At 48.9% G+C, this 24,002-nt stretch overlaps 1 protein-coding gene across 1 annotated transcript in view; it reads right to left on the bottom strand.

The window, feature by feature from the left end:
* Positions 1-10,635: 10,635 nt before the first annotated feature.
* Positions 10,636-24,002, bottom strand: part of LOC138364807 (mucin-2-like) — a 53,167-nt gene continuing 39,800 nt past the window's right edge. Inside the window, exons 2-5 of the mRNA XM_069324789.1 lie at positions 12,859-13,467; positions 12,244-12,813; positions 11,668-12,114; positions 10,636-11,566 (exon numbers count right to left, since the gene is read on the bottom strand). Of these exons, the coding sequence (XP_069180890.1) occupies positions 10,636-11,566; positions 11,668-12,114; positions 12,244-12,813; positions 12,859-13,467 (2,557 nt within the window). The remainder of the gene's footprint in view (positions 11,567-11,667; positions 12,115-12,243; positions 12,814-12,858; positions 13,468-24,002) is intronic.

Raw genomic sequence — 24,002 nt, 5'->3', positions numbered from 1 at the left:
AGGAAGGAGCCAAAGAGTTACGGTAAGGGGCGAGAAGTCGGACTGGCGAACAGTAACAAGTGGAGTACCACAAGGATCGGTGCTGGGACCAATTCTATTTCTTGTGTATGTTAACGACATGTTTACAGGCGTAGAGTCCTACATGTCGATGTTTGCGGATGATGCAAAGTTGATGAGAAGAGTTGTGACAGATGAGGATTGCAGGATCCTCCAAGAGGACCTGAACAGATTGCAGAGATGGTCAGAGAAATGGCTACTAGAATTCAACACGAGCAAATGTAAAGTTATGGAAATGGGACTAGGAGATAGGAGACCAAAGGGACAGTACACAATGAAGGGGAACAGCCTACCTGTAACGACGCGTGAAAGAGACCTGGGGGTGGACGTAACACCTAATCTATCTCCTGAGGCACATATTAATAGGATAACGACAGCAGCGTACTCTACACTGGCAAAAGTTAGAACATCATTCAGAAACCTAAGTAAGGAGGCATTTAGGGCGCTTTACACTGCCTACGTAAGGCCAGTCTTAGAGTATGCCGCCTCATCATGGAGTCCCCATCTGAAGAAGCATATAATGAAACTGGAAAAGGTTCAGAGGTTTGCAACGAGACTCGTCCCAGAGCTACGAGGGATGGGGTATGAAGAGCGCCTGAGGGAACTGTGCCTTACGACACTAGAAAGAAGAAGGGAGAGGGGGGACATGATAGGAACGTATAAGATACTCAGAGGAATTGACAGAGTGGACATAGACGAAATGTTCACACGGAATAGTAACAGAACGAGAGGACATGGATGGAAGCTTGAAACTCAGATGAGTCACAGAGATGTAAGGAAGTTTTCTTTTAGCGTGAGAGTAGTGGGGAAATGGAATGCACTTCAGGAACAGGTTGTGGAAGCAAATACTATTCATAATTTTAAAACCAGGTATGATAGGGAAATGGGACAGGAGTCATTGCTGTAAACAACCGATGCTCGAAAGGCGGGATCCAAGAGTCAATGCTCGATCCTGCAAGCACATATAGGTGAGTATAGGTGAGTACACACATAGTTGTGTGTTGAGGTCAGACAGCCGCGGAGGTCAGAAGGGTCTGGGAAGCTCTTGCGTAGCTAGTGAATTGGGGGGAATAATCAGTGTATATGCGTATGTGAGTGTATATGAGTGATTGAATAACTAGTAAGCTCACTCAAACCACAAGAAAGTGAAGAAAAACAGTACAAACACCACCACTGAAAATAAGTGTCGAGTACATCGTGGTATTGTGAAATTGTGGAGCCGAAATTGTGGAGCCGGAGTGACCTCACCACTAGTGACCTCACCAGCTGTGACGCGGGACCCAGCGACCTCACATCTGGACCAGCCGCGTGGAGTACTTTCTCGCCTGTTTGTGCTGCAGATTGTGCAAGGTATTGAGGAGCGCCTTTTTGGCTAGGTTGTTACTGCAATGACTAGAAGGGGTTCAAGGTCAATCACCAGCAGGGATGAGGAGGAGGACAGATTTATAGACAAATTAATAGGGAAATTTGTAGAGAGAAGGAGTGATTGGTTGGAGGATCTAATCCAGGGGATTAAAAGTGAGGTATTTCAGCAAATACAGGATGCGGTAGAGAGGCAGAAACAAGAACTTATGCTCTATGTTCAGGAAGAGATTAGGAAGGGAAGAGAGGACTGGGAGAGGGAATGTGCTCGTATCACAAACGAATTAGGAAGGATTAACAGCATGGCTAAGGACAGAGGATTAGTGGGGGATGGGTTAGTGACTGTGGTTGGGATGGAGAATCCCCAGGGGACAGGCTACCAGCATGACAATGAATTACTGAGGAGACGGTCTATTATAATACATGGATTATTCGAATCTGGGGCACCAACAAGACAAGAGAGAATAGAAACGGAAAAATACGAATTGCACGAGATATTGAGGTGTATTGGAGCAGGAATGGCAGAACACGAGGTGGATATCAGCCGCCGGGTTGGACCTTACAATTGTACCAAGAATAGACCTGTTCTGGTGCAATTCTCCAATGAGGAGGCTGTGGAGTACATAATGAGGACCAAGCATTTACTCAGAGGAAGGGAAACCCATTACAATGTGTTTATAGAGAGGTTTATGACGAAAGATGAGCAAATAGCCCACAAGAATAGATGGCAACAATGACACCAAACTAGCCTCTCAGGTAGTCTCACCTCCCAGGTCACATCCCAGGTCACCTCCCAGGCCACCTCCCAGGTCACCTCCCAGGTCGCATCTTCCCCAACTCAGCCCTCCTATACATCCCCCCTGCCTCAGCCTCCCAAAACCCCCCTGTCCCTTCCACATTTGCACCTCCCCAACGATTCCCCTGCCCCTGCTACATCACACTTGTCAGCGACCCCAGTGGGTCAAGCCATGCCCTCCCCAAACCCACCTTCCCATCCCCCCTCCCCAACTACCCCTTCCTACTCCCCTGCCCCTTCTACCCCATTGACTTCAATTCCATCTACTCCATCCCAGCTTCCACTGCACCCCTCTTCCACTCACCCCCAAACCCCACCCAACCCTCACCCCTCCTATGCACCTCCAGCCCACATTTAACCCCCTCACCTTGTGACCCCCTAACACCTTCCCCCATCTCCCTCTTCCCCTCTTCTACCTCAAAACCCCCACCTACCCCCGATTCCCCCCTAACTAATATACCCTCTCTTCCACTCCCAGCACCCATGCTCCATTCTCATCTCAGCCCTCCGCCCTCAGTATCCCTCTCCCCCCCAACCTCTCAACCTCTATCTGACTCTCAGTCTCACTCTATTTCTCAACCCCCTATGCTATTCAGACCCCTAACTTTCAGACCCATTATGCCCTTCCTACCCCCCTAGATGCCCAGACCCCATTCGCCTACCAGGCACTCCCAGGCACCCCCCTAGCACCCCCCACTCACCCCCACAGCCCCCACTTGCCCCCCAGACACCCCCCAGTTCCCCCCAGACCCCTGGTGAAAGGGGGAACTCTGACACCCGAGTTTCCAAGAAGAGTCTCAAGGTTTGGTACACCAATGCTGATGGGGTAGCCAATAAAGCAGAAGAGATAAAAGAAAGAGTTAGTGAGGCAGACCCAGACATAGTGGCAATAGTGGAAACTAAAATAAATGGCATGATCTCGGATGCAATCTTTCCAGAGGGGTACCAGGTGATAAGAAAAGAAAGGACACAGAGACAGGGAGGAGGAGTGGCACTACTAATAAAGCGGAAATGGAAGTTTGATGAGCTGGAAAATCCGGGTACCAATGAAAGCACAAGCTTCATACATGGAACTCTGACAGTGGATGGGAAGAAGATTGTAATTTTGATACTCTACAATCCCCCACCAAACAGTAGAAGGCCCAGGCAGGAGTACGAGGACAGCAACAAGACATGTATAGATGAACTGCAGAGGGCAGCAACTTTAGCGCATAAAATGAGAGCGAAGCTGCTGGTCATGGGGGACCTAAATCACAGAGAGATAGATTGGGAAACGAGGAATCCCCATGGCGGGGAGGAGACCTGGGGAGCGAAGCTGGTAGACGTTATTGACAGGAATTTCCTAACACAGCATGTGAAAGAAGATACTAGGGAAAGAGGAGGGGATACGCCCAGCCTATTAGATCTCATTTTCACTCAGAATGTAGAAGACATCGAGCAGTTGGAACATGAAATACCACTAGGAGCTAGTGACCATTGTGTCCTAGTCTTTGACTACATGATGGAGCTTAAAATTGTGACCAAAGGACAAGAGGTCCGGGAAAGGAGACTTGATTACAGAAAAGGGGACTACAGAAGGATAAGGGACTACCTGGGAGAAGTGCAGTGGGAGGAAGAACTTAGAGGAAAAACAGTGCAAGGTATGATGAACCAAGTCATATTGAAATGCAAGGAGGCTGAAGAGAGATTTATTCCAACAATAAAGGAAAAAAGCAGGAGGGCCATGGTTTAATAACCCATGGTTTAATAGACAGTGTCAGGAAGCAAAGGTGAGAAGCAGGAGGGAGTGGAGGAAGTACAGAAGACAAAGGACAGAGGACAACAGGATTAGATGTAACAGAGCTAGGAATGATTACATTAACATAAGACGAGTGTCGGAAAGAAATTATGAGAATGATATTGCAGTCAAAGCGAAAAAGCAACCAAAATTACTACATAGCCATATAAGAAGGAAGATGTCGGTAAATGACCAAGTGACAAGACTGAGGAAAACAGAAGGGGCATATACAGAAAGCGACAAGGAAATCTGCGAGGTACTGAATGCAAAATTCCATGGAGTGTTCACAACCGAGCCTGAGCAGCTCCCATTGTTAGAAGAGATTACCCAAGATGAAAGACTATCAGATATAGAGGTGACAGCAGAGGATGTAATGAAACAGTTGACAACACTGGATGCAAATAAAGCTGTTGGACCAGACAAAGTATCACCGTGGATACTTAAAGAGGCAGCGCAGGCTCTCAGCGTGCCTCTGGCAATGATCTTTAATGAGTCACTTATGTCGGGAGAATTGCCCAGTTGCTGGAAGGAGGCAAATGTCGTACCGATTTTCAAAAAAGGTGATAGGGAGGAGGCACTTAACTACAGACCCGTATCACTGACAAGCATCCCCTGCAAAATACTTGAAAGAATAATTAGGCTAAGACTTGTTGAGCACCTGGAGAGCATTGGGTTTGTAAACAAGCACCAACATGGGTTCTGGACAGGGAAATCATGCCTAACAAACCTTTTAGAATTCTATGATAAAGTAACAAGGATAAGGCAGGACAGAGAAGGCTGGGCAGACTGCATATTTCTTGACTGCCAAAAGGCCTTTGATACGGTACCGCACATGAGACTGCTATACAAACTTGAGAGGCAGGCAGGAGTAAGCGGAAAGGCCCTAGTATGGGTGAAGAACTACCTAACAGGAAGGAGCCAGAGGGTAATGGTAAGGGGCGAAAAGTCGGACTGGCGAACAGTAACAAGTGGAGTACCTCAAGGATCGGTGCTGGGACCAATCCTCTTTCTAATTTACGTAAATGATATGTTTACAGGAGTGGAATCATACATGTCAATGTTTGCGGATGACGCAAAATTAATGAGAAGAGTTGTGACAGACAAGGATTGTAGGATCCTCCAAGAGGACTTAAACAGGCTGCAGAGATGGTCAGGGAAATGGCTACTGGAGTTTAACACCAGTAAATGTAAAGTTATGGAAATGGGATCAGGTGACAGGAGACCAAAGGGACAGTACACAATGAAGGGGAACAGCCTACATGTAACGATTCGAGAAAGAGACCTGGGAGTGGATGTGACACCTAATCTAACTCCTGAGGCACATATAAATAGGATAATGACAGCAGCATACTCTACACTGGCGAAAATTAGAACTTCATTCAGAAACCTAAATGAGGAGGCTTTTAGGGCGCTTTACACTGCCTACGTGAGACCCGTCTTAGAGTATGCCGCGCCATCATGGAGCCCCCACCTGAAGAAACACATAAAGAAACTGGAGAAGGTTCAGAGGTTTGCGACGAGGCTTGTCCCAGAGTTACGAGGGATGGGATATGAAGAGCGGCTGAAGGAACTGAACCTTACGACACTAGAGAAAAGAAGGGAGAGAGGAGATATGATAGGGACATATAAAATACTCAGGGGAATTGACAAAGTGGAAATAGATGAAATGTTCACACGAAATAATAACAGAACGAGGGGACATGGGTGGAAACTGGAAACTCAGATGAGTCACAGAGATGTTAGGAAGTTTTCTTTTAGCGTGAGAGTAGTGGAAAAATGGAATGCACTTGGGGAACAGGTTGTGGAAGCAAATACTATTCATACTTTTAAAACTAGGTATGATAGGGAAATGGGACAGGAGTCATTGCTGTAAACAACCGATAGCTAGAAAGGCGGGATCCAAGAGTCAATGCTCGATCCTGCAAGCACAAATAGGTGAGTACAAATAGGTGAGTACACACACACACACACTTTGTAACACAGCATCAACATGGGTTCAGGGATGGCAGGTCCTGCCTCACAGGGTTACTTGAATTCTACGACCAGGCAACAAAAATAAGGCAAGAAAGAGAAGGGTGGGCAGACTGCATATTTTTTGATTGTCAGAAAGCCTTTGATACAGTGCCACACAAGAGGCTAGTGAAAAAGCTGGAGATGCAGGCTAGAGTGAAGGGGAATGTACTCTGTTGGATACAGGAGTACCTAAGTAACAGGAGACAACGAGTCAGTGTGAGGGGTGAGGTCTCAGATTGGCGAGACGTTACAAGTGGAGTCCCGCAGGGGTCAGTCCTTGGACCTATACTGTTTCTGATATATGTAAATGATCTCCCAGAGGGTATAGAATCGTTTCTCTCAATGTTTGCCAATGAGGCAAAAATTACGAGGAGGATTGAAACTGAGGACGATAGTAAGAGGCTACAAGATGACCTAGACAGGCTGAGTGAATGGTCTAACAAATGGCTCTTGAAGTTCAACCCGAGTAAATGCAAAGTAATGAAACTAGGTGGTGGAAATAGGAGGCCAAACACAGGATATAGAATAGGAGATGAAGTACTTAATGAAACGAACAGAGAGAAAGATCTAGGAGTTGATATCACACCAAACCTATCTCCTGAAGCCCACATAAAAAGAATAACGTCTGCGGCATATGCGAGGCTGGCTAACATCAGAACAGCGTTCAGGAACCTGTGTAAGGAATCATTCAGAATCTTGTACACCACATATGTAAGACCAATCCTAGAGTATGCGGCCCCAGCATGGAGCCCATACCTTGTCAAGCACAAGACGAAGCTGGAAAAAGTCCAAAGGTATGCCACTAGACTAGTCCCAGAACTAAGAGGCATGAGTTACGAGGAAAGGCTGCGGGAAATGCATCTTACGACACTGGAAGACAGAAGAGTAAGGGGAGACATGATCACAACTTACAAAATCCTCAGAGGAATCGACCGGGTAAACAAGGATAAACTATTCAACACTGGTGGGACACGAACAAGGGGACACAGGTGGAAACTGAGTACCCACATGAGCCACAGAGACGTTAAAAGGAACTTTTTCAGTGTCAGAGTAGTTAACGGATGGAATGCATTAGGCAGTGATGTGGTGGAGGCAGACTCCATACACAGTTTTAAATGTAGATATGATAGAGCCCAGTAGGCTCAGGAACCTGTATACCAGTTGATTGAAAGTTGAGAGGCGGGATCAAAGACCCAGAGCTCAACCCACGCAAGCACAAATAGGGGAGTACACACAGAACACACACACACACATACACACACACACACACACACACACACACACACACACACACACACACACACACACACACACACACACACACATTCACCACATTCTCACCACATTCAAGATTCTGAAGGGGATTGATAGGGTAGATAAAGACAGTCTATTTAACACAAGGGGAACACGCACAAGGGGACACAGGTGGAAACTGAGTGCCCAAATGAGCCACAGAGATATTAGAAAGAACTTCTTTAGTGTCAGAGTGGTTGACAAATGGAATGCATTAGGGGGTGATGTGGTGGAGGCTGACTCCATACACAGTTTCAAGTGTAGATATGACAGAGCCCAATAGGCTCAGGAATCTGTACACCTGTTGATTGACGGTTGAGAGGCGGGACCAAAGAGCCAGAGCTCAACCCCCGCAAACACAACTAGGTGAGTACAACTAGGTGAGTACACACACACACACACACACACACACACACACACACACACACACACACACACACACACACACACAAGGAGAAGTTCCAGAGATAAGAGAGGAAATAGTTAACCAGGAACCACTGTAAGAGTTTGAGATTACCAGCGGGGAAGTAAGGAAGTGTTTACTAGAGTTGGATGTGACAAAGGCTATAGGCCCAGATGGAATCTCCCCTTGGATACTAAAGGAAGGAGCAGAAGAACTGTGCCTACCACTCTCCATAGTGTATAACAAATCACTGGCAACAGGGGGAACTGCCAGATATTTGGAAAGCAGCTAACGTAGTCCCGATATACAAGAAAGGGGATAGACAGGAGGCACTGAACTACAGGCCAGTGTCCCTAACCTGCATACCATGCAAGCTGATGGAGAAGATTGTGCGAAGAAAGCTAGTGGAACATCTGGAGCGAAAGAACTTTGTAACACAGCATCAACATGGGTTCAGGGGATGGCAGGTCCTACCTCACAGGGTTACTTGAATTCTACGACCAGGCAACAAAAATAAGGCAAGAAAGAGAAGGGTGGACAGACTGCATATTTTTGGATTGTCAGAAAGCCTTTGATACAGTACCACACTAGAGACTAATGCGAAAGCTGGAGGTGCAGACTGGAGTGAAAGGGAAGGTACTCCATTGGATAAAGGAGTACCTAAGCAACAGGAGACAACGAGTCAGTGTGAGGGGTAAGGTCTCAGATTGGCGAGACGTCACAAGTGGAGTCCCGCAGGGTTCAGTCCTTGGACCTATACTGTTTCTGATATATGTAAATGATCTCCCAGAGGGTATAGACTCGTTTCTCTCAATGTTTGCCGATGATGCACAAATTATGAGGAGGATTGAAACAGAGGATGATAGTAGGAGGCTACAAGATGACCTAGACTGACTGAATGAATGGTCCAACAAATGGCTACTAAAGTTCAACTTGAGTAAATGTAAGGTGACCTAGACCTAGATTGACTGAATGAATGGTCCAACAAATAGCTACTAAAGTTCAACTTGAGTAAATGTAAGGTAATGAAACTAGGCAGTGGAAATAGGAGGTCAGACACAGGATACAGAATAGGAGATGAAGTACTTAATGAAACGAACAGAGAGAAAGATCTAGGAGTTGATATCACACCAAACCTGTCTCCTGAAGCCCACATAAAGAGAATAACGTCTGCGGCATATGCGAGGCTGGCTAACATCAGAACAGCCTTCCGGAACCTGTGTAAGGAATCATTCAGAATCTTGTACACCACATATGTAAGACCAATCCTGGAGTATGCGGCCCCAGCATGGAGCCCGTACCTTGTCAAGCTCAAGACGAAGCTGGAAAAAGTCCAAAGGTATGCTACTAGACTAGTCCCAGAACTAAGAGGCATGAGTTACGAGGAAAGGCTGCGTGAAATGCACCTTACGACACTGGAAGACAGAAGAGTAAGGGGAGAAATGATCACTACCTACAAATTCTCAGAGGAATTGACAGGGTAGGTAAGAATAAACTATTCAACACGGGTGGGACGCGAACAAGGGGACACAGGTGGAGACTGAGTACCCACATGAGCCACAGAGACGTTAGAAGGAACTTTGTCAGTGTCAGAGTAGTTAACGGATGGAATGCATTAGGCAGTGATGTGGTGGAGGCTGACTCCATACACAGTTTATAATGTAGATATGATAGAGCCCAGTAGGCTCAGTAACCTGTACACCAGTTGATTGACAGTTGAGAGGCGGGACCAAAGAGCCAGAGCTCAACCCCCGCAAGCACAAATAGGTGAGTATCCAACCACCAGGCCGGACCACACCAACCTCTTAAGTCTGACTTACGATCCCTGAGTATTTTCCTCAATCATGGAGGCTGCGTTGTTTACACTTACTAAGGTAATCAGTTTACGATGTCTCAAGTCTTACGAGGTTGTTGATAACTACGATAACCTTGACTCGTGAAGCTCCCAGCTCGTAAAGTCTTTAATAAGTCTAAACAAAGCCTTCATATTGGAGGAAAATTTACAGGTGTTGTAAGGGGAGACTTAAGTGGTTGGGCACTCTGGCCTTGACCTTAAGAACTGCCACAGGTGGTACAGGTGACACAGGTGGTACAGGTGGTACAGGTTGTACAGGTGGTACAGGTAACACAGGTGGTACAGGTTGTACAGGTGACACAGGTGGTACAGGTAACACAGGTGGTACAGGTGACACAGGTGATACAGGTTGTACAGGTAACACAGGTGGTACAGGTGACACAGGTGACACAGGTGGTACAGGTGACACAGGTGGTACAGGTGACACAGGTGGTACAGGTGACACAGGTGATACAGGTTGTACAGGTAACACAGGTGGTACAGGTGACACAGGTGACACAGGTGGTACAGGTGACACAGGTGATACAGGTAACACAGGTGGTACAGGTGACACAGGTGGCACAGGTGATACAGGTGGTACAGGTAACACAGGTGGTACAGGTGACACAGGTGGTACAGGTGACACAGGTGACACAGGTGACACAGGTGGTGGGGGAAAAACCTGACTCCAATAACTAATAATTAAATAAATACTTCGATAGCTATGAAGGACCACCAACTTTTGAGAAAAAGTGGAAACCAAAATGAAACAATGGATTAAACTGATCCCAAGAACTAGTGTCCTATGGATCTTAGTGAAATTGTATTTCTTATATAAATGGAGTCAAATTATCCTACACAAAATTGTGAGGTTACATGCTAAAAGATTAATACATCCCTAGCATTATTCTGGTGCTGGTTCTTCACCAGAATAAATACATTATGAAGTAAATAAGGTTGATTATATAATATTAATTGGAGGTAAATGCACCTTAATATACTACTGGATAGTATAGTACAGTATATGGTAAATCAAAGGAGGCCTGGTCGACGACCGGGCCGCGGGGACGCTAAGCCCCGGAAGCACCTCAAGTTAAGGGTTAATGTAATTGATCTCTTTGAGAGATGACTACTGTAACTATAGAGTTATTACTACAGATAAACACGAAGAGCTTAGGTGTAAGTGTAGAGGTGTAACCAGTAGCCACGCTCCACCGACCACGTGTGGCATAGGACACATTGTTGCAAGTGAAGGTGGAGAAGCCTAGCACCTCGGGTGACGCCCACTGGGAGCTGGAAGGTGTAAGTGTAGAGGTGTAACCAGTAGCCACGCTCCACCGACCACGTGTGGCATAGGACACATTGTTGCAAGTGAAGGTGGAGAAGCCTAGCACCTCGGGTGACGCCCACTGGGAGCTGGAAGGTGTAAGTGTAGAGGTGTAACCAGTAGCCACGCTCCACCGACCACGTGTGGCATAGGACACATTGTTGCAAGTGAAGGTGGAGAAGCCTAGCACCTCGGGTGACGCCCACTGGGAGCTGGAAGGTGTAAGTGTAGAGGTGTAACCAGTAGCCACGCTCCACCGACCACGTGTGGCATAGGACACATTGTTGCAAGTGAAGGTGGAGAAGCCTAGCACCTCGGGTGACGCCCACTGGGAGCTGGAAGGTGTAAGTGTAGAGGTGTAACCAGTAGCCACGCTCCACCGACCACGTGTGGCATAGGACACATTGTTGCAAGTGAAGGTGGAGAAGCCTAGCACCTCGGGTGACGCCCACTGGGAACTGGAAGGTGTAAGTGTAGAGGTGTAACCAGTAGCCACGCTCCACCGACCACGTGTGGCATAGGACACATTGTTGCAAGTGAAGGTGGGGAAGCCTAGCACCTCGGGTGACGCCCACTGGGAACTGGAAGGTGTAAGTGTAGAGGTGTAACCAGTAGCCTCGCTCCACCGACCACGTGTGGCATAGGACACATTGTTGCAAGTGAAGGTGGAGAAGCCTAGCACCTCGGGTGACGCCCACTGGGAACTGGAAGGTGTAAGTGTAGAGGTGTAACCAGTAGCCACGCTCCACCGACCACGTGTGGCATAGGACACATTGTTGCAAGTGAAGGTGGAGAAGCCTAGCACCTAGCACCTAGCTCCCAGTCGGGTGACGCCCACTGGGAACTGGAAGGTGTAAGTGTAGAGGTGTAACCAGTAGCCTCGCTCCACCGACCACGTGTGGCATAGGACACATTGTTGCAAGTGAAGGTGGAGAAGCCTAGCACCTCGGGTGACGCCCACTGGGAACTGGAAGGTGTAAGTGTAGAGGTGTAACCAGTAGCCACGCTCCACCGACCACGTGTGGCATAGGACACATTGTTGCAAGTGAAGGTGGAGAAGCCTAGCACCTCGGGTGACGCCCACTGGGAACTGGAAGGTGTAAGTGTAGAGGTGTAACCAGTAGCCTCGCTCCACCGACGACGTGTGGCATAGGACACATTGTTGCAAGTGAAGGTGGAGAAGCCTAGCACCTCGGGTGACGCCCACTGGGAGCTGGAAGGTGTAAGTGTAGAGGTGTAACCAGTAGCCTCGCTTCACCGACCACGTGTGGCATAGGACACATTGTTGCAAGTGAAGGTGGAGAAGCCTAGCACCTCGGGTGACGCCCACTGGGAGCTGGAAGGTGTAAGTGTAGAGGTGTAACCAGTAGCCTCGCTTCACCGACGACGTGTGGCATAGGACACATTGTTGCAAGTGAAGGTGGAGAAGCCTAGCACCTCGGGTGACGCCCACTGGGAACTGGAAGGTGTAAGTGTAGAGGTGTAACCAGTAGCCACGCTCCACCGACGACGTGTGGCATAGGACACATTGTTGCAAGTGAAGGTGGAGAAGCCTAGCACCTCGGGTGACGCCCACTGGGAACTGGAAGGTGTAAGTGTAGAGGTGTAACCAGTAGCCACGCTCCACCGACCACGTGTGGCATAGGACACATTGTTGCAAGTGAAGGTGGAGAAGCCTAGCACCTCGGGTGACGCCCACTGGGAACTGGAAGGTGTAAGTGTAGAGGTGTAACCAGTAGCCTCGCTCCACCGACGACGTGTGGCATAGGACACATTGTTGCAAGTGAAGGTGGAGAAGCCTAGCACCTCGGGTGACGCCCACTGGGAGCTGGAAGGTGTAAGTGTAGAGGTGTAACCAGTAGCCTCGCTTCCCCGACCACGTGTGGCATAGGACACATTGTTGCAAGTGAAGGTGGAGAAGCCTAGCACCTCGGGTGACGCCCACTGGGAGCTGGAAGGTGTAAGTGTAGAGGTGTAACCAGTAGCCTCGCTTCACCGACGACGTGTGGCATAGGACACATTGTTGCAAGTGAAGGTGGAGAAGCCTAGCACCTCGGGTGACGCCCACTGGGAACTGGAAGGTGTAAGTGTAGAGGTGTAACCAGTAGCCACGCTCCACCGACGACGTGTGGCATAGGACACATTGTTGCAAGTGAAGGTGGAGAAGCCTAGCACCTCGGGTGACGCCCACTGGGAACTGGAAGGTGTAAGTGTAGAGGTGTAACCAGTAGCCACGCTCCACCGACGACGTGTGGCATAGGACACATTGTTGCAAGTGAAGGTGGAGAAGCCTAGCACCTCGGGTGACGCCCACTGGGAACTGGAAGGTGTAAGTGTAGAGGTGTAACCAGTAGCCACGCTCCACCGACGACGTGTGGCATAGGACACATTGTTGCAAGTGAAGGTGGAGAAGCCTAGCACCTCGGGTGACGCCCACTGGGAACTGGAAGGTGTAAGTGTAGAGGTGTAACCAGTAGCCACGCTCCACCGACCACGTGTGGCATAGGACACATTGTTGCAAGTGAAGGTGGAGAAGCCTAGCACCTCGGGTGACGCCCACTGGGAACTGGAAGGTGTAAGTGTAGAGGTGTAACCAGTAGCCTCGCTTCACCGACCACGTGTGGCATAGGACACATTGTTGCAAGTGAAGGTGGAGAAGCCTAGCACCTAGCACCTAGCTCCCAGTCGGGTGACGCCCACTGGGAACTGGAAGGTGTAAGTGTAGAGGTGTAACCAGTAGCCTCGCTCCACCGACGACGTGTGGCATAGGACACATTGTTGCAAGTGAAGGTGGAGAAGCCTAGCACCTAGCACCTAGCACCTCGGGTGACGCCCACTGGGAGCTGGAAGGCAATTACATTGTAGAAATCTTCTACATAATAGGTAACTACAAATACATCTTACATTATAAGGATAACTAGAAATCTTCAGCCAATATCTGTGCAATTTATATTCAAGCACTGTAAGTTTCTTCTACAGAAACAATGAGAATAATCATCTATTTAAAATGTAAAATTACTAAAGACACGTACGGGATTTTATTATTATATATACGGCCTAACGACAACAAGCTGTGGCCACACGATAACAAACAGGTGAACCTCGCCGCCGAGCCGCGTGTCCGTTGATGTAGAGAGCTGAGCAATCCTTCGTCCTCCAGCTGCTGCTTGAAAGACGTTGACTATGGAGGTGCAGATATACTCTTCTGGAACACGGCTATAATGCGCCAGATAACGTGGCACCGCTCTACTGGTCGTGGGAGCCAAATAAGTACGGTCGAAACGCAGCTCTCTGATGCACGTTGTCAATGGCGTCCGAGTCATGCTGGTGACGCTCTCTCGTCTTCCTCCTCCTCCCGATTGCGCATGCGCGGCTCTCTATAGACATCTCGAGCGTAAACGGATATATATATATATATATATATATATATATATATATATATATATATATATATATATATATATATATATATATATATATATATATATATATTATTAAATATGACCGAAAATAAATGTCATTTATTTTCGAAAATATATGTCTACACGAAAGACTGCTACCAAAATATACTTATATATATATATATATATATATATATATATATATATATATATATATATATATATATAGAATATCGTAATTAACTAAGGTAGTGACGAGTATTAATGTCACATTAAATTCTTCTGTGATAAAATAGAGTTTCGTGTAACATAAATTGACTTATTGAAGTTGTGCAACTAATCGAGGACATTAAAGTGAAATCACTTCCATTAAAATAATTTCCTCTAGAATGCTTAATATCAACTAAATAAAGGAGTTCCAGTGAGTAGTAGTATACTACGAAACTAAAATTATTAGTAAGTAACTATATTTAGTAAAGGAAATGATAAACTGGACTCTGTTATAAATCCAACTAAATGTTGAGAGACTTCATGTTATCTTGAGATGATTTCGGGGCTTTAGTGTCCCCGCGGCCCGGTCCTCGACCAGGCCTCCACCCCCAGGAAGCAGCCCGTGACAGCTGACTAACTCCCAGGTACCTATTTACTGCTAGGTAACAGGGGCATTTAGGGTGAAAGAAACTTTGCCCATTTGTATCTTCCTCGTGCGGGAATCGAACCCGCGCCACAGAATTACGAGTCCTGCGCGCTATCCACCAGGCTACGAGGCCCCAGGCCCATGTTCCCGCCTGTCGTTCCTCGCGTCGTCTCTCAGACCAGGAGGTATCTGGCAATATGTTTAATATAAATCATGATGATAAGTAAATCTATAAGTTAGTTATTTTAGTAACTACTTGTGGTTAATACAAATGTTGAATAAAAATACAACGGATGTATAAACTGTTGGTTATTTCCAACAACAGGTGGTACAGGTGACACAGGTGGTACAGGTGACACGGGTGGTACAGGTGACACGGGTGGTACAGGTGACACGGGTGGTACAGGTGACACAGGTGGTACATGTGACACAGGTGGTACAGGTGACACGGGTGGTACAGGTGACACGGGTGGTACAGGTGACACGGGTGGTACAGGTGACACGGGTGGTACAGGTGACACGGGTGGTACAGGTGACACAGGTGGTACAGGTGACGCAGGTGGTACAGGTGACACAGGTGGTACAGGTGACACGGGTGGTACATGTGACACAGGTGGTAGAGTGAACACAGGTGGTACAGGTGACACAAGTGGTACATGTGACACAGGTGGTACAGGTGACACGGGTGGTACATGTGACACAGGTGGTAGAGTGGACACAGGTGGTACAGGTGACACAAGTGGTACATGTGACACAGGTGGTAGAGTGGACACAGGTGGTACAGGTGACACAAGTGGTACATGTGACACAGGTGGTACAGGTGACACAGGTGACACAGGTGACACGGGTGGTACAGGTGACACGGGTGGTACAGGTGACACGGGTGGTACAGGTGACACAGGTGGTACAGGTGACGCAGGTGGTACAGGTGACACAGGTGGTACAGGTGACACGGGTGGTACATGTGACACAGGTGGTAGAGTGGACACAGGTGGTACAGGTGACACAAGTGGTACATGTGACACAGGTGGTACAGGTGACACGGGTGGTACATGTGACACAGGTGGTAGAGTGGACACAGGTGGTACAGGTGACACAAGTGGTACATGTGACACAGGTGGTACAGTGGACACAGGTGGTACAGGTGACACAAGTGGTACATGTGACACAGGTGGTACAGTGGACACAGGTGGTACAGGTGACACAAGTGGTACATGTGACACAGGTGGTACAGGTGGTACAGATGGAACAGGTGAAACAGGTGCTAAATGTGGTACAGGTGACACAGGTGGTACAGGTGACACAGGTGGTACAGGTGACACAGGTGGTACAGGTGACACGGGTGGTACAGGTGACACGGGTGGTACAGGTGACACGGGTGGTACAGGTGACACGGGTGGTACAGGTGACACAGGTGGTACAGGTGACACGGGTGGTACAGGTGACACAGGTGGTACAGGTGACACAGGTGGTACAGGTGACACGGGTGGTACAGGTGACACGGGTGGTACAGGTGACACGGGTGGTACAGGTGACACAGGTGGTACAGGTGGTACAGATGGAACAGGTGAAACAGGTGCTAAATGTGGTACAGGTGACACAGGTGGTACAGGTGACACAGGTGGTACAGGTGACACAGGTGGTACAGGTGACACGGGTGGTACAGGTGACACGGGTGGTACAGGTGACACGGGTGGTACAGGTGACACAGGTGGTACAGGTGGTACAGATGGAACAGGTGAAACAGGTGCTAAATGTGGTACAGGTGACACAGGTGGTACAGGTGACACAGGTGGCACAGGTGACACAGGTGGTACAGTGGACACAGGTGGTACAGTGGACACAGGTGGTACAGGTGATACATGTGGTACAGGTGGTACAGGTGACACAGGTGGTACAGGAGACAGGTTGTACAGGTGACACAGGTGGTACAGGTGACACAGGTGGTACAGGTGACACAGGTGGTACAGGTGACAGGTGCTACAGGTAACACAGGTGACACGGGTAGTACAGGTGACACGAGTGGTAAAGGTGACACAGGCGGTGCAGGTGGTACAGATGGAACAGGTGAAACAGGTGCTAAATGTGGTACAGGTGACACAGGTGGTACAGGTTACATGTGGTGCAGGTGAAACAGGTGGTACAGGTGGTAAAGGTGACACAGGTGGTACAGGTGACATGTGGTGCAGGTGAAACAGGTGGTACAGGTGGTAAAGGTGACACAGGTGACACAGGTGACATAGGTGGTACTGGTGACACAGGTTGTACAGGTGACACAGGTGGTAGAGGTGACACAGGTGGTACAGGTGACACAAGTGGCACAGGTGGTACAGGTGACACAGGTGACTCAGGAGGTACATATGACACAGGTGGTATAGGTGACACAGGTGATAAAGGTGACACAGGTAGTACAGGTGACACAGGTGGTACAGGTGACACAGGTGGTACACGTGACACAGGTAGTACAAGTAGTACAGGTGACAAATGTAGTACAGGTGACAAATGTAGCACAGGTGACACAGGTGACATGGGTGGTAAAGGTGACACTGGTGGAACATGTGACACAGGTGGTACAGGTGACACAGGTGGTACAGGTGACTCAGGCAGTATAGGTGACTCAGGTGGTACAGGTGAAACAGGTGGTACAGGTGACACAGGTGAAACGGGTGGTACTGGTGACACTGGTGGTACAAGTGGTGCAGGTGGTACAGGTGACAGAGGCCTGAGTCACTTGTCACCTGAGGTACAGGTGACACAGGTGGAACATGTGAAACAGGTGGTACAGGTGACACAGGTGGTAAAGGTGACACAGGTGACACATGTGGTACAAGTGACACAGGTGGTACAGGTGACAGGTGGTAAAGGTGACACAAGTGGTACAGGTGACACAGGTGGTACAGGTGTCAGGTGGTACAGGTGACAGGTGGTAAAGGTGACACAAGTGGTACTGGTGACACAGGTGGTACAGGAGTCAGGTGGTACAGGTGACAGGTGGTACTGGTGACACAGGTGGTACAGGTGACACAGGTGGTACAGGTGACACAAGTGGTACAGGTGACACAAGTGGTACAGGTGACACAGGTGGTACAGGTGGTACAGGTGACACAGGCGGTACAGGTGGTACAGGTGACACAGGTGGTACAGGTGACACAGGTGGTACGGGTGACAGGTGGTACAGGTGACACAGGTGGTACAGGTGGCACAGGTGGTACATATGACACAAGTGGTACAGGTGACACAGGTGGTACAGGTGACATAGGTGGTACAGGTGACACGAGTAGTACAGGTGACACAGGTGGTACAGGTGACACAGGCGGTAGAGGTAACACAAGTGGTACAGGTGACACAGGTGGTGCAGGTGGTACAGTTGGTACAGGTGACACAGATGGAACAGGTGACATGTGGTGCAGGTGAAACAGGTTGTACAGGTGGTAAAGATGACACAGGTGACACAGGTGGTACAGGTGACACAGGTGGTACTGGTGACACAGGTTGTACAGGCGACACAGGTGGTAGAGGTGACACAGGTGGTACAGGTTGTGCACGTGGTACAGGTGACACAGGTAGTACAGGTGACACATGTGGTACAGGTGACACAGGTGGTAAAGGTGACACTGGTGGTACATGTGACACAGGTGGTACAGGTTGTACAGGTGACACTGGTGGTAAAGGTGACACAGGTGACACAGGTGTACAGGTGGCACAGGTGACACAGGTGGTACAGGTGTACAGGTGGTACAGGTGACACAGGTGGTACTGATGTTTCAGGTGACACAGGTGGTACAGGTGACACAGGTGGTACAGGTGTGTTACGGCCGTCTCGGGTCGCAACTGGGTTCTTTCTCTGATGTTAGTAGAGTTTGGGTATCCGGCCCCAAGCTAGTAGTGGCTTTCAAGGGGTGTGCTCCGTAACGCAAGTAAATTAAAGGGGACGGGAGACAAAGGCAAAAACTTAATAATATAATTATCACCATCACCATAAATAATATATAGATTATCACACGGGGGAGGTATAAACACTTATGTACAATGTGGTCTTCCTCTGAAGACCCTGAACGTTCACGGTGCTCAAGACGAGTGGTCCTGGTTCTCTTGTGGCCTCACGATGAATCCTTTGATTCCCTCGGCGAATCTACCCCGGCCACAGGCCAGCCAAATCACAGTCCCACTGGGTGCACCGTCGTGGAGGCCTTCAACCACAAATCCAGCCTTTAGCTGGCAGGTTCCAATCAGCTACGCTGGTTAGGCTACTCCACGACCGATACTAGAGTAGCGAGCCCTAGGCAGGAGCCTCGTGTGATCCCACAGATCACTCTCCTCGCCACAACACCTCAGTGGTTAGTCTTCTTTACTAGTCAGCCCCGGGTACGACAATTCCTCAACTGCCACGTCACAGGCAGGCTAACACAACAGTGTTCATCCAGGGGGTGACTCACAACTTCTGCAGCTAATACTTGGAGGCTATACGGCTGCCTTGGGTAGACTGATCCAACGTCCGATTCAGCAGTCCCAGGTCGACTCTGTAATCAGACACGTCATCAGTGCTAGTTACACTCTAGGGCACCTCACTTACAGGCTTAGACACAAACGCCCACCTATCCACTCCATAGATGGCGTGGCTGTCCAAGCGTCACCTCACCAGAGGTCAGCAGCGGCTGTGTTATGAGCTGATCAGGACGGGAAACTTGCCCTTGTGGCTGGTAATTCTCGTCCTCACTAGGTGGCGTCGTCCATTTGGAGGGGGTTTCGGGAGCTGACCCACAGATGGCGTGGTCGTCACTGCTCCATGCTCGGACGCTGGGCTCGGGTCCGTAACAAGGTGACACATGTGGTACAGGTGACACAGGTGACGCAGGCGACACAGGTGGTACTGGTGACACAGGTGGTACAGGTGATATAGGAGGTACAGGTGACACAGGTGGTACAGGTGACACAGGTGATACAGGTGGTACAGGTGTACAGGTGGTACAGTTGGTAAAGTTAGTACAGGTGACACAGGTGACACAGGTGGTACATTTGGTACAGATGACAGGTTGTACAGGTGATACAGGTGGTACATTTGGTACAGGTTGTACAGGTGACACAGGTGTTACGGATAGTACAGGTGGTACAGGTGACACAGGTGGTACAGGTGACACAGATGGTACAGGTGAAACAGGTGGTACAGATGACACATGTGGTACAGGTGGTACAGGTGACGCAGGTGGTACAGATGACACATGTGGTACAGGTGACACAGGTGGTACAGGTGACGCAGGCGACACAGGTGGTACAGGTGGTATTGGTGACACAGATGGTACAGGTGATACAGGAGGTACAGGTGACACATGTGGTACAGGTGAAACAGGTGATACAGGTGGTACAGGTATACAGGTGGAACAGTTGGTAAAGGTAGTACAGGTGACACAGGTGGTACATTTGGTACAGATGACACAGGTGGTACAGGTGGTACATTTGGTACAGGTTGTACAGGTGACACAGGTGTTACGGATAGTACAGGTGGTACAGGTGACACAGGTGGTACAGGTGACACAGATGGTACAGGTGACACAGGTGGTACAGGTGATACAGATGACACAGGTGGTACAGGTGACACAGGTGGTACAGGTGACACAGGTGTACAGGTGGCACAGGTGACACAGGTGGTACTGGTGGTACAGGTGTACAAGTGGTACAGGTGACACAGGTGGTACAGGTGACACAGGTGGTACAGGTGACACAGGTGGTACAGGTGACACAGGTGGTACAGGTGACACAGGTGGTACAGGTGACACATGTGGTACAGGTGACACAGTTAGTACAGGTGACGCAGGCGACACAGGTGGTACAAGTGGTACAGGTGACACAGGTGATACAAGTGGTACAGGTGGTACATTTGGTACAGGTTGTACAGGTGACACAGGTGTTACGGATAGTACAGGTGGTACAGGTGACACAGGTGGTACAGGTGACACATGTGGTACTGGTGACACAGATGGTACAGGTGACACAGGTGGTACAAGTGGTACAGGTGACACAGGTGATACAGGTGACACAGGTGGTACAAGTGGTACAGGTGTTACTGGTAGAACAGTTGACACATGTGACACAGGTGGTAAAGGTGACACAGGTGGTACAGGTGGTATAGGGGACAAAGGTGACACAGGTGGTACAGGTGGTACAGGTGACACAGGTGACACAGGTGGTACATTTTGAACAGATGACCCAGGTGGTAGAGGTGACACAGGTGGTACAGGTGGTACAGGTAACACAGGTGGTACAGGTGACACAGGTGGTACAGGTGACACAGGTGGTACATTTTGAACAGATGACCCAGGTGGTAAAGGTGGTAAAGGTGGTACAGGGGGTACAGGTGGTACAAGTGGTACAGGGGACACAGGTGGTACAGGTGACACAGGTGGTACAGGTGACACAGCTGGAACAGGTGGTACATGTGACACAGGTGGTACAGGTGACACAGGTGGTACAAGTGGTACAGGTGACACAGGTGGTACAGGTAGTAAAGGTGACACAGGTGGTACAGGTGACACAGGTGGTACATGTGGTACAGGTGACAAAGGTGGTACAGGTGGTACAGGTGACACAGGTGGTACAGGTAGTAATGGTGACACAGGTGGTACAGGTGACACAGGTGGTACAGGTGGTACAGGAGACACAGGTGGTATAGGTGAAAAAGGTGGTACAGGTGACAAAGGTTACACAAGTGGTACAGGTGGTACACGTGGTATAGGTGGTACAGGTGGTACAGGTGACACAAGTGATAAAGGTGACAAATGTGACACAGGTGGTACAGGTGACACAGGTGGTTCAAGTGGTACAGGTGACACAGGTAACACAGGTGGTACAGGTGGTACAGGTGACTCAGGTGGTACAGGTGACACAGGTGGTACAGGTGGTACAGGTGACAAAGTTGGTACAGGTGACACAGGTGACGCAGGTGGTACAATTGGAACAGGTGACACAGGTGATTCAATCGGTACAGAAGACACCGGTGACACAGGTGACACAGGTGGTATAAGTCGTCCAGGTGGTACAGGTGAATCAGGTGACACAGGTGGTACAGGTGACACAGGCGACACAGGTGGAACAATTGGAACAGGTGACACAGGTCGTACAGGTGGTACAGGTGACACAGGTGACACAGGTGATACAGGTAGTACAGGGGACACAGGTGGTACAAGTGACAGGTTAGGATGGTTTGGGGTAAGTTAGGATGGTTTGGGTTAAGTTAGGATGGTTTGGGGGTAAGTTAGGATGGTTTGGTTTAGGTTAGGATGGTTTGGGTTAAGTTAGGATGGTTTGGGGTAAGTTAGGATGGTTTGGTTTAGGTTAGGATGGTTTGGGTTAAGTTAGGATGGTTTGGGGTAAGTTAGGATGGTTTGGTTTAGGTTAGGATGGTTTGGGTTAAGTTAGGATGGTTTGGGGGTAAGTTAGGATGGTTTGGGGGTAAGTTAGGATGGTTTGGTTTAGGTTAGGATGGTTTGGGTTAAGTTAGGATGGTTTGGGGTAAGTTAGGATGGTTTGGTTTAGGTTAGGATGGTTTGGGTTAAGTTAGGATGGTTTGGGGGTAAGTTAGGATGGTTTGGGGTAGGTTAGGATAGTTTGGGGTAAGTTAGGAAGGTTTGGGTTAAGTTAGGATGGTTTGGGGTAGGTTAGGATGGTTTGGGGAAGGTTAGGGTGGTTTGGGGTAGGTTAGGATGGTTTGGGGGAGGTTAGGATGGTTTGGGAAAGGTTAGGATGGTTTGGGGTAGGTTAGGATGGTTTGGGGAAGTTTGGATGATTTGGGGAAGGTTAGGATGGTTTGGGAAAGGTTAGGATGGTTTGGGAAAGGTTAGGATGGTTTGGGGTAGGTTAGGATGGTTTGGGGGAGGTTAGGATGGTTTGGGGTAGGTTAGGATGGTTTGGGGAAGTTAGGATGGTTTAGGGGAGGTTAGGATGGTTTGGGGTAGGTTAGGATGGTTTGGGGTAGGTTAGGATGGTTTGGGGAAGTTAGGATGGTTTGGGGAGGTTAGGATGGTTTGGGGAAGTTAGGATGGTTTGGGGAAGTTAGGATGGTTTGGGGGAGGTTAGGATGGTTTGGGGTAGGTTAGGATGGTTTGGGGAAGTTAGGATGGTTTGGGGAGGTTAGGATGGTTTGGGGAAGGTTAGGATGGTTTGGGAAAGGTTAGGATGGTTTGGGGTAGGTTAGGATGGTTTGGGGGAGGTTAGGATGGTTTGGGGAAGGTTAGGATGGTTTGGGGAAGTTAGGATTTTTTGGGGGAGGTTAGGATGGTTTGGGGGAGGTTAGGATGGTTTGGGGTATGTTAGGATGGTTTGGGGGAGGTTAGGATGGTTTGGGGGAGGTTAGGATGGTTTGGGGTAGTTAGGATGGTTTGGGAAAGGTTAGGATGGTTTGGGGAAGTTAGGATTTTTTGGGGGAGGTTAGGATGGTTTGGGGGAGGTTAGGATGGTTTGGGGTATGTTAGGATGGTTTGGGGGAGGTTAGGATGGTTTGGGGGAGGTTAGGATGGTTTGGGGTAGTTAGGATGGTTTGGGGGAGGTTAGGATGGTTTGGGGGAGGTTAGGATGGTTTGGGGTAGTTAGGATGGTTTGGGGGAGGTTAGGATGGTTTGGGGGAGGTTAGGATGGTTTGGGGTAGTTAGGATGGTTTGGGAAAGGTTAGGATGGTTTGGGGTAGTTAGGATGGTTTGGGAAAGGTTAGGATGGTTTGGGGTAAGTTAGGATGGTTTGGGGAAGTTAGGATGGTTTGGGGTAGGTTATGATGGTTTGGGGGAGGTTAGGATGGTTTGGGGAAGTTAGGATGGTTTGGGGTAGGTTATGATGGTTTGGGGGAGGTTAGGATGGTTTGGGGTAGGTTAGGATGGTTTGGGGAAGTTAGGATGGTTTGGGGGAGGTTAGGATGGTTTGAGGAAGGTTAGGATGGTTTGGGAAAGGTTAGGGTGGTTTGGGGTAGTTAGGATGGTTTGGGGAAGGTTAGGATGGTTTGGGAAAGGTTAGGATGGTTTGGGGTAGGTTAGGATGGTTTGGGAAAGGTTAGGATGGTTTGGGGTAAGTTAGGATGGTTTGGGGAAGGTTAGGGTGGTTTGGGAAAGGTTAGGATGG

The sequence above is a fragment of the Procambarus clarkii genome, chromosome 14, assembly GCF_040958095.1.
Source record: "Procambarus clarkii isolate CNS0578487 chromosome 14, FALCON_Pclarkii_2.0, whole genome shotgun sequence".
Classification (NCBI taxonomy): Eukaryota; Metazoa; Arthropoda; class Malacostraca; order Decapoda; family Cambaridae; genus Procambarus; species Procambarus clarkii.
Note: the sequence above shows the minus strand (reverse complement) of the source record. Positions and strands in the feature narration are given on the sequence as shown.